The sequence below is a fragment of the Fundulus heteroclitus genome, unplaced genomic scaffold, assembly GCF_011125445.2.
Source record: "Fundulus heteroclitus isolate FHET01 unplaced genomic scaffold, MU-UCD_Fhet_4.1 scaffold_62, whole genome shotgun sequence".
Lineage (NCBI taxonomy): Eukaryota > Metazoa > Chordata > Actinopteri > Cyprinodontiformes > Fundulidae > Fundulus > Fundulus heteroclitus.
Genome location: NW_023397055.1, coordinates 1,394,823 through 1,405,473, shown reverse-complemented (window position 1 = coordinate 1,405,473; position 10,651 = coordinate 1,394,823). Strand labels below are relative to the sequence as shown.

Here is a 10,651-nt window from a genome sequence, read left to right as displayed (position 1 = left end):
TCCTCACTAAGACTAAGAACGTAGAGAACATGGACCCGGTTCTGAAGTCCTTCCACTGGCTCCCTGGATCTCAGAGAATAGACTTTAAAATCCTTCTGTTAGTCTATAAATCCCTGAATTAGCACCTAAATACATCACAGACTTGTTATCAGAGCATCAACCCTCCAGACCACTCAGGTCTTCTGGCTCCAGAAGACCTGAGTGGTCTGAGTGGTCACTAAGACTAAGAACGTAGAGAACATGGACCCGGTTCTGAAGTCCTTCCACTAAGACTAAGAAAGTAGAGAACATGGACCCGGTTCTGAAGTCCTTCCACTAAGACTAAGAGCAGAGCATCAACCCTCCAGACCACTCAGGTCTTCTGGCTCCAGAAGACCTGATTGCTCTGAGTGGTCACTAAGACTAAGAACGTAGAGAACATGGACCCGGTTCTGAAGTCCTCACTAAGACTAAGAACGTAGAGAACATGGACCCGGCATCCATCCCACTTTGGAGGGTGCAGCTCTTCTTTCTAGGAATCTGGCCAGATTTATTAGTCCTCCTAAATGCTGACAACCCAGGGTCCAGACCAGGAAGCAGAGCCGTACTTTAACACACCTCTCTGCAGCTTCTGTACTGTTACCCACCCATTATCCTATTGAGACGGTGTCTTTCCCACGACCAAAACTTAACAGATCCAAAACTGATCTAAAAGGAACAAATCATAAAAATCTAATACAAATCCATACGGATCACTTTGAACCAAAAAATAAAATAATTAAATGTGGTCTATTAAATATAAGGTCTCTCCCTCCGAAGACTTTGTTAGTTAATGAATTGATTTCTGATAATCAGATTGATTTGTTTTGTCTCACAGAAACCTGGCTACAAGAGGACTACGTTAGTATAAATGAGTCAACCCCCTCCAGTTATTCAAATTTCCACATTCCCAGATCTGTGGGAAGAGGAGGAGGAGTGGCAACTATCTTTCAGTCTGATTTTTTAATTAGTCCCAGGCCAACTAATAATTACAGTTCTTTTGAACATTTAACCCTCAGTTTCCCTCATCCAAAATGCAAAGCAATAAAACCTCTTCTGTTTGTTGTTTTGTATCGTCCACCAGGCCCTTACACTCAGTTTTTGGATCAGTTGTCAGATTTCTTATCTGATTTGGTGTTAAATACTGATAAGGTTATTATAGTGGGTGATTTTAACATCCATGTTGACACTGAATGTGATAACCTTAGTGTAGCCTTTAAAACTATCCTAGATTCAATTGGTTTTGCTCAAAATGTGCATAAACCGATGCACTCTCGGCTCCATACTTTAGACCTTGTTCTGACATATGGCATTGATTGTGAAGAATTAACAGTTTTCTCTCACAACCCTGTCCTGTCTGATAATTTTTTAATAACATTTGAGTTTAATCCAACTGAATTCTCCACCCCCAAAAGAGGGTTCCATTATAGTAGATCTTTATCGGATAATGCTGTATCAAAACTTAAAGAGTCTGTCCCCTTTTTAATATCCTCAGTATTGCAGAAATGCCCTGTAGATGGCAGCAATGCTGTTTCTTCCCATTCACAAATCGATACCTTTGCTAACAATGTGACTTCCTCATTGCGTTCTGCATTAGACAGTGTAGCTCCCTTGAAAAAGAAGGTGATTATTCACAGGAAGCTTGCTCCCTGGTTTAATTCAGAGGTGCGTTCCTTGAAGCACAATGTTAGGAAATTGGAGAGAAAATGGTGCTCTACACACCAAGAGGAATCCTACCTAATCTGGAGGGACAGTCTATTGTTGTATAACAAGACCCTTCGCAGAGTTAGAGCAGCATATTTTTCATCATTAATTGAAGAGAATAAAAATAATCCTAGATTTCTCTTTAGTACAGTTGCCAAACTTACTCAGAGCCACAGCTCTGTTGATCCATCCATTCCCTTAGCTCTTAGTAGTAAAGATTTTATGGGATTCTTCATAAATAAAATTGAGGCAATTAAAAATAAAATAATTGGCATCCTCCCAAACATGATTACCTTGTCCTCAGTAAGTGAGGCAGCATTGGAGGAATCTTTAGAACCTGTGCAGTGTTTGAACTGTTTAGAAGCAGTAGAGCTTTCTGAGCTATCTAAAATTTTAGCTTCATCTAAACCTTCTACCTGTATGTTAGACCCAATCCCAACCAAGTTGTTTAAGGACATATTCCCCTTGATCCGTGGCACTATTTTAGACATGATTAATCTATCCTCAGTAAATGGATATGTACCACAGGTTTTTAAAGTAGCTGTTATTAAACCTTTACTTAAGAAACCTTCTCTTGATCAAGATGAGTTAGTAAACTACAGACCTATATCTAATCTTCTTTTCTTATCTAAAATTCTTGAGAAAGTAGTTGCTAATCAACTTTGTGAACATTTACAAAGCAATGACCTACTTGAGGAGTTTCAGTCAGGTATCAGAGCTCATCATAGCACTGAAACAGCTCTGGTGAAGGTCACTAATGATATTCTCATGGCCTCAGATAATGGACTTGTGTCTGTACTTGTCTTGTTAGATCTCAGTGCTGCATTTGATACAGTTGATCACAATATTCTCCTACAAAGACTTGAACATACTGTAAGGATTAAGGGGAAAGCATTAGGCTGGTTTAAATCTTATCTGTCAGAGAGATTACAGTTTGTTCATGTTAATAATAAATCTTCTTCAAACTCTAGGGTCACCTGTGGAGTACCGCAGGGTTCAGTTCTTGGACCAATGCTTTTTACTATATATATGCTTCCGATCGGCAAAATTATCAGACAGCATGGGATTAATTTCCACTGTTATGCTGATGATACTCAGCTATATTTATCCATAAATCCTGATGAATCCAATCAATTACTTCGACTGCAGTCATGTCTTGATGACATCAAAAGCTGGATGACTTTAAATTTCCTGCATCTAAATTCTGACAAGACCGAATTCTGATTTTGACTGGACTTCTCCTTTAATAATGTAATTATTTCTCCTGGAAATAATTATGGGTTAGTAATTGGTAATTTAGGAAGCTAGAGGTCGCTGTTGTCAAAGATCAACCAGAAATTATGTGTTGGGGCACATCCTGTGGCCATTTTTTACATTAGCTTAATGAGTCTAGTGGTTACAGCAGTGTGCATAGACTGAGAACACAGATGTGCTACAGCTCAGTCTGGAGCACATCTGTGTGCTGATCAAGAATAAAACAATTTAAATGTTTTAACACAAGTCTAAACATTAGCTACAAGAGAAATGCTCAAACTACCAAGAGAAGACTGTTGCGTTTGATGACAACAGACAAATATCTGTCAGCAAATACAGCTGTGTTTGAGTTAGTTTTCATAGCAGAGCCATTTTCTCTCCTGTATGGGTTCTCATGTGTCTGTTAAAATGTCCTTTTTGGCTAAATCTTTGTCCACATAGATCACAACAGAAAGGCTTCTGTCCTGTATGGATGCTCATGTGTCTATTTAAAGTTGATTTTTTGGTAAATCTTTTTCCACATAACTGACAACCGAAAGGCCTCTGTCCTGAGTGGATTCTTATGTGTATGTTAAAATCTGATATTCTGCTAAAACTTTTTCCACATTGATCACAACCGAAAGGCTTCTGTCTTGTATGGATTCTCATGTGTATTTTTAAATCTGCATTTTGGCTAAATCTTTTTCCACACATATCACAACAGAAAGGCTTCTGTCCTGAGTGGATTCTTATATGTTTGTTTAAAGTTCCTTTTTCTCTAAAACTTTTCCCACATAGATCACAACCGAAAAGCTTCTCTCCTGTATGGATTCTCGTGTGTATTTCTATATGTGCTTTTTGGCTAAATCTTTTTCCACACATTTCACAACAGAAAGGCTTCTGTCCTGTATGGATTCTCATGTGCATGTTTAAATGTGCTTTTTGCCTAAATCTTTGTCCACACAGATCACAACAGAAAGGCTTCTGTCCTGTATGGATTCTTATATGTTCATTTAAAGTTCCTTTTTCGGTAAAACTTTTTCCACATAGATCACAACCAAAAGGCTTCTCTCCTGTATGGATTCTTATGTGTTTGTTTAAAGTTCTTTTTTCGCTAAAACATTTTCCACATAGATCACAACAGAAAGGCTTCTGTCCTGTATGGATTCTTATATGTTCATTTAAAGTTCCTTTTTCGGTAAAACTTTTTCCACATAGATCACAACCAAAAGGCTTCTCTCCTGTATGGATTCTTATGTGTTTGTTTAAAGTTCCTTTTTCGCTAAAACATTTTCCACATAGATCACAACAGAAAGGCTTCTGTCCTGTGTGGATTCTCATGTGTCTGTTTAAATCATATCTTCCAATAAATGTTTTACTGCAGTCTTTGCAGCTAAGCTTCAATCCTGTCTGGACTTTCCTTCGTGAGTCCACATTTTTCTTTTCTGTAGAACATTTCTTACATCCAGAGTCTGACAAGTGTCTCAGCCCAGAGAGACTGTGTTCTACATCACTGTCCTCCTCATCTTTCTCAGTGTTTTCAGTCTCTAAAGAAATGGAAGCATCTCTACGATCTTGTATCTTGATTGAATCTTCTGTATCATTCTCCTCTGGAAGCTTTCTACCTTTAATTAGGTCTGGATAAAGCTGTGAGAGCAGCAGAGACTGTTCATCCAGAGTCTTTATGGGAGCAGGAACTGGAAACCTGATGGCATTAATCACCTCCTTCCCATTGAGCTCCTCTCCTCGCAGACTGATGTAGACTCCCTTCTCTTCCTCCTTTATGTGAGGGGGACTTGGCTCATGCAGGTCGGCACGAGGTCTTTGGTCTAAAGAATCTTCTTTAACAATCCGCTTCTGAGCAACATCTGCAGTAATCATTGAAACACATTATGCAAATTAGAAAGGATATTGATCTCAGTCTGAACAGAGGCACATTTTAATAGAGATGTATTTAAGTAACTCATTTAGAGTTAATTCTTTGATTTAAGTACTACTTTTTCTTGTTTAGTTTTAACTGCTGTCTTTGCTTTTTATTCATCACCTTGGCCTTTTTATGTTTACTTGTTCTGCTAAATTGGTAGAACAAATAAATTATCTGAACCTACAGGATGAGGACATTCTGGAAAATGATATAACAGGAAATACATTTAGTCAATAAATGTATGGATAAAAAAGTACGCTGACCTTCATCTAACTTATTTGTAAAATTGCAAAGGTTGTTCCTTTGTTTAAATATGCTGATAACAACATTTGTTATAAAAAAGATAAAAAAATAAAATAAAAAATAAAATAATAATAATAATAATAATAATAATAATAATAATAATAATAATAATAATAATAATAATAATAAACATGTATACCTACTTTGACAGGTATATAAAATACTAGAAAAAGAGTTCAGTAAAACTCTGGATTTAATTTTTTTTATTGAAAAGCATTTTATTGTAAAGCACTGACATCCTGACAGTATCAACATGGTTTCAGAGAAAACAGATCATCATCAATGCCATTGATGCAGCTGACAGAAGAAATCATAGAAAGAATGGATAAAAGTAAATTCTCAACTGGTGCATTTCTTGATCCCAAGAAAACATTTGATTCCATCAATCATGAAATCTTACTAAAAAACTGGAACGGTATAGATATATGGGGTAGCATTCAGAAATAGCTAATCACAAATTAGAATTGTTAAACATAAATAGTGGGGTCCCACAGGGGTCTATGCAGGACCCCACTATTTATGTGGGGTCCTGCATATTACTATACATCATACTAAAAGTGCTAAACTGATTTGCTATTTAATTTGTATATAAATAACAATGTATCAAACTTGCTCAAATAAATTTTTGCATATGATAATTGCATCTTCTGTATTAGAGAAAAAAAATCCAACAACTCACAAAGGAGGTCACTATAGAAATAAATAATAGAATAATCTAAAACATTGGTTCAAAAATTAATAAATTATCATTAAATTTAGATAAAACAAAATTCGTGATTTTTGGAAACAGCAATAAACTAGAAAACAATGAAATCAAAATAATTATTGACAGTGTTGCTTTAGAACGAGTCCATGATATCAAATTTCTGGGTGTTTTACTGGATGATGAATTTATCTTGAAACTTCAGATCTGCCAAGTAAAATCAAGACTAGTCAAAAGTGTTGCTGTTTAGAGGAGAATATGATTTGTTCTGGACCACAAATATCTGGTTATTTTATTTAATACTCTCATTGTACCATATTTCAATTATTGTAACAAGGTTTTGGGCAATACATACAAAATAAATTTCCAGCCAGTATACATCACACAAAAAGTGCTAAACTGATTTGCTATCTTGAGACTCTCAGCCATGTTCAAAGTTAACAGAGAGAACAGCGGCACTACAATGAACAGCTAACATGATTTAATAAGCTTGTTTTACATGTCTTACAGGGTCATGACAACAACTCTCATTTTCTGGGGTCTTGGGGGTATAATATGGTCTGTTGTGCCCTGATGAGGCCGTGTTAATGTCAAAGCTGAATCCAGAGGACCTGCTCAGGAGCTATCAGCTTTGTAGCTTTGCTCAGAAACGGTCAGATCACAAAGGAGTTGTCTTTCCATTTAGATTGTCTTTCTACGCAATTCATATTCTCCAATCAGAGCACACCATCAAGAAAAACAGCCTTCCACTTCTTTTAATAACTTTTGTCTTGTTAAAAGCCCCCCCCCCCCCCCCCCCCCCCAAAAAAAAAAAACATGGTTTAAAAAATTAAACCCTGAAATCCTTACTGTTGATAGGAGCAGCAGTTAATGGAAAGCTGCTATCAGTCTCCTCCTTCACCAGGAGCTGCTCTCCTTCCTGACGGGCCCCGGGTTCCTCCTGTTCCTCCTTTATGTGGAGGGGCTCTGACTCCTGCTGCTCCCCCTCAGGACTCTGTTCTTCAGGAGCCTCTTCTTTAACATCTGCAGCCAACACTGAAACACATTACATGCTTTATCAACAACTAGATCTTTAAAATGTTACAACGATGGTAAAAGATTCAGTTTTGAGAAAAAGAAGATTTGATCAGCAGAGAAAACTGAACCTGAGGAACTGACAGTTTCAACCTAAAGATGATCACTGGTGTCTTTACTGTCATTCTGTTGTGGAAATTCAATGCAGTTATTCTGTTAAAACGTTCTATAAATGCTAAATGCTGCCTCTGTTATCCATGCATTCATCCATCTTCTAACATGTCTATCATTGTGGGGTTGTGAGGGGTGCTGGTGTCTATCTCCAGCTGTCAATGGGGGAGAGGCGGGTTCACCCTGGACAGGTCACCAGTCCATCACAGGGCAACACAGAGACAAACACAACATACAACCATTCACACACACTCTCACACCTAAGAGAGATGGAATTACAGGTGGAAATAGATCACCGTTTCAGAATTAAAAGGACATGTTTTAATATATTGGGATGTAAATATCACATACAATCACATACAGCAATCACATCACATGTTGGGGTGGGTGATGCTACAATTTTCTTTACTTAGATTTCCATTAATATCAAAGAATAAAGCTTTATGTGAGCAGCCAGCTTCTGTCTCTCATTTATCCATCTGTCTCTTTTTATGTTTCTGTCTCTATCATGCATCTTTATACATGGTTACAATATTGAAGGCTACCTTCTGAATTAAAATCTCTTTAAAATCTAGATCTGCCAGAGTTTGGAATATTTTTAGTGTAACTTATATACATTATACCCAGTGTTGGGTAAGTTACTTTAAAAATGTAATCCATTACAGTTACAAGTTACTTTGTTTAAAATGTAATTGTAGTGTAACTTTTTCGATTACTTTTTAAAAGTAATGTAACTAATTACTTTTGATTACTTTTTGATTACTTTAAGGTTTTAATGAGTATTGACCCATGTTCAACATTTAATTTTTGAGAACTGAATGTGAACCTTAAAAAAGCGGAATTGGGAATTGACACTTGTATGACTTTATTCCTGTATATCCATCAGTAGTTAAAGGACAAGAGTCAGCAAATGCAAATTCTGCCCTGTAAAACAATGACAGCGCAATTGTTGCTGTATGATCTGAAGCCCCATTTGGAACTTTTAAACAGGCTTTGAAAAACTTTGATAATTTGCTGCTGTAATATTATAGATTTTTCAGAATAAAAAGCTAGCAGATGTGCATAATCAAAAATAACAGAAATACAATTATAGAGCATTTAGTATTGTAAGAAAGCCCACACTGTTTCTGGATAAATACATTATTGTATGAGTTAAGTTCTGTTCAGTTTTCTGCCTTTTTCGTTGTAAAACGGAAATGTCCCACGCTCATGAATGCACCATAGCTTTCCGACGCTCACGAACGCAACACTGTGAACGCTGAGCTGTGTAGACGCGCGTTTGATTTTCCGCTTAAGACAAAGTTTTGCAGTTTCACAACACACGTCGGCTCTCACGGTTTATTGTTGTGTGTGAATAACAAGAGGTGGCTGTCAACAAGCTTGAAGGCTGTCATTTTTGATGCGCTGCTTGAGCTGAAATAAAACCGTGAAACGTCCGCTCGCTTGCTGTTCTTTCAGAAGCTCCACCAGCACAGGATGGATCATCAGAGTGATAGAGACAAGGAGCCGTAGCGGGAAACGGCGATACAGGGCGCGAAGCAATAAAAATATCATTACATATTTTGCAATGGTTTTTCTTTATATTTAAAAAAAATTTAACAAAATTTGTAATTCTTAATATTTTCGGAAGTAACTGTAACTGAATTACATATTTTCTCATTGTAACTGTAACGCATTACAGTTACTCTTTTTTTTGTAATTAAATTACGTAACGTCGTTACATGTAATCCATTACTCCCCAACACTGATTATAACATATTATAAAATTTTAATTTTGTTACATTTGGGATTTGCTTCTGATCCATTCTGGGGTCTATCTAGCAACAAAAATGTCTTTTCCAAGAATAAACTCCCATTCTTAATTCATTTGATAATAAATGACCATAGAATTGTTTGCTTGTAGGGAATGTGCTATATTTGGCGTAATGTTTATAATAATCGACAGATGTTTAATCTTCATCATCATCATATTTGTATTAAGCAAATGTTCTCAGTATATTGAAGTAATCAGGGCACCACATGAAATAAACATTTTACAACAGGAAAAAGATGCATTTATCCCGTTGAATGTGATTACGGCAACACTGCACTATTAAATATACAAGATAAATTAAACAGTTCAAAAAAACCTGATTGAAATTAGTGGTTTAAATCAAAAACATGCAGCAAAGCAAAGACATGAAATACGACTGGTAAATCTTTGAAGAGAAATGCACCATTTGTAGCTCTTTAGTTGGTTATTGAATAAAAATTATTGAATAAAAATTATTTATTTATACATTTTATGGCACATATATTATATCTTAGCTACTTTCTGGCCCAGTATCTATGTACCAATGTATTTGATCTGTATGAATCTTGAATTATGCCAGCATTGGTCTTCCAGAGGACAACCAGCAGATATTCTAGGCCTTCAAAAAGACCTTGTTTGGAGGCAGACCGACAAAAACCTGATGCTTAAGGATGCTACATGCTAAGCTAGCATTAGAACCTCTATGCTACATGCTAAGCTAGCATTAGCACCTCTATGCTACATGCTAAGCTAGCATTAGCACCTCTATGCTACATGCTAAGCTAGCATTAGCACCTCTATGCTACATGCTAAGCTAGCATTAGCACCTCCTATGCAGAGCTGCAGGCTTAGCCAGTTTTCTGGGGGAAACTCTGCAACAATGAAGAGGAGGAATCCATCAGCTGCTGAAAACGGCTCCTAAACTTTAGCTCCATCCACACAGTTAGCATGAAGAAGGAAATCTCCAAACCTAATCGGTGCAGCAGAACTCTGGGCTGGAAAACATCCCCCATCATCGGTGTCTCCTCTGCTGCGTCCTGCCGCTCTTTGAGCTCCTGCTTCCCTCCAGTTTCTCCGCTGTGCCTCCAGCTGCTGGACTTCTTTCCAGACTTCATCACCTGCAGCAGCTGCTGCTCTCTTTCAGCTTCTGGACTCACAGCAGAACAACACAGAACCCGGAGGATCAACGTGGCTGCGCAGCATGAACACCTGATTGCAGAAAACATGTACGTAGACTACCCGTAGCACGCTCCCGGTCCCGTACCATCAGCTCATTTGCGCAAGCGCTAACAGAATAACTTCCGGGTCTTCAAAAACGAAATGTAATTACTGTACTGAAAATACTTATTTCTATACTTAAATCATTAAATAATGCTAAACTACATCGTAAATAAAATATTAAAGATTTTTCTGAAAGAAATTGATACGTTTTACATTCTCTCCATTGTATTGCTTGACGTCATCATCGGATATGCTCAGAAGTCGGGAAAGATATCATTGTGTAACGTTTATCTGTATTGTCTGAATGCACTCTGTTAGTTTTATTGCTTGTTCAAACAGGACTGGAAAAAATATTTCATCCTTACTTATATGGTGAATTTCGTTATACAAATAATCTTGTTCTAAACGTTTATTTTGTCATAAAGTTCAAATTATCGATTGAGATGTTAGCGCCCTCTGGTGTACACATCAAAACAGCAGCCGCATTGTTTTTTTTTTTTTTTTTTTTTTTTTACAAAAACAAACAGGGAATAGAACAAGGAACACACACATACCTTATTTAAATTAC

General features: G+C 36.9%; 1 protein-coding gene across 1 annotated transcript in view; it reads right to left on the bottom strand.

Moving 5' to 3' along the window:
- Positions 1–2,917: 2,917 nt before the first annotated feature.
- The window catches only part of LOC118561361 (gastrula zinc finger protein XlCGF57.1-like), a 58,190-nt gene continuing 50,456 nt past the window's right edge, over positions 2,918–10,651 (bottom strand). The window contains exons 4-5 of the mRNA XM_036133413.1: positions 5,064–5,077; positions 2,918–4,300 (exon numbers count right to left, since the gene is read on the bottom strand). Of these exons, the coding sequence (XP_035989306.1) occupies positions 3,334–4,300; positions 5,064–5,077 (981 nt within the window). The 3' untranslated portion in view covers positions 2,918–3,333. The remainder of the gene's footprint in view (positions 4,301–5,063; positions 5,078–10,651) is intronic.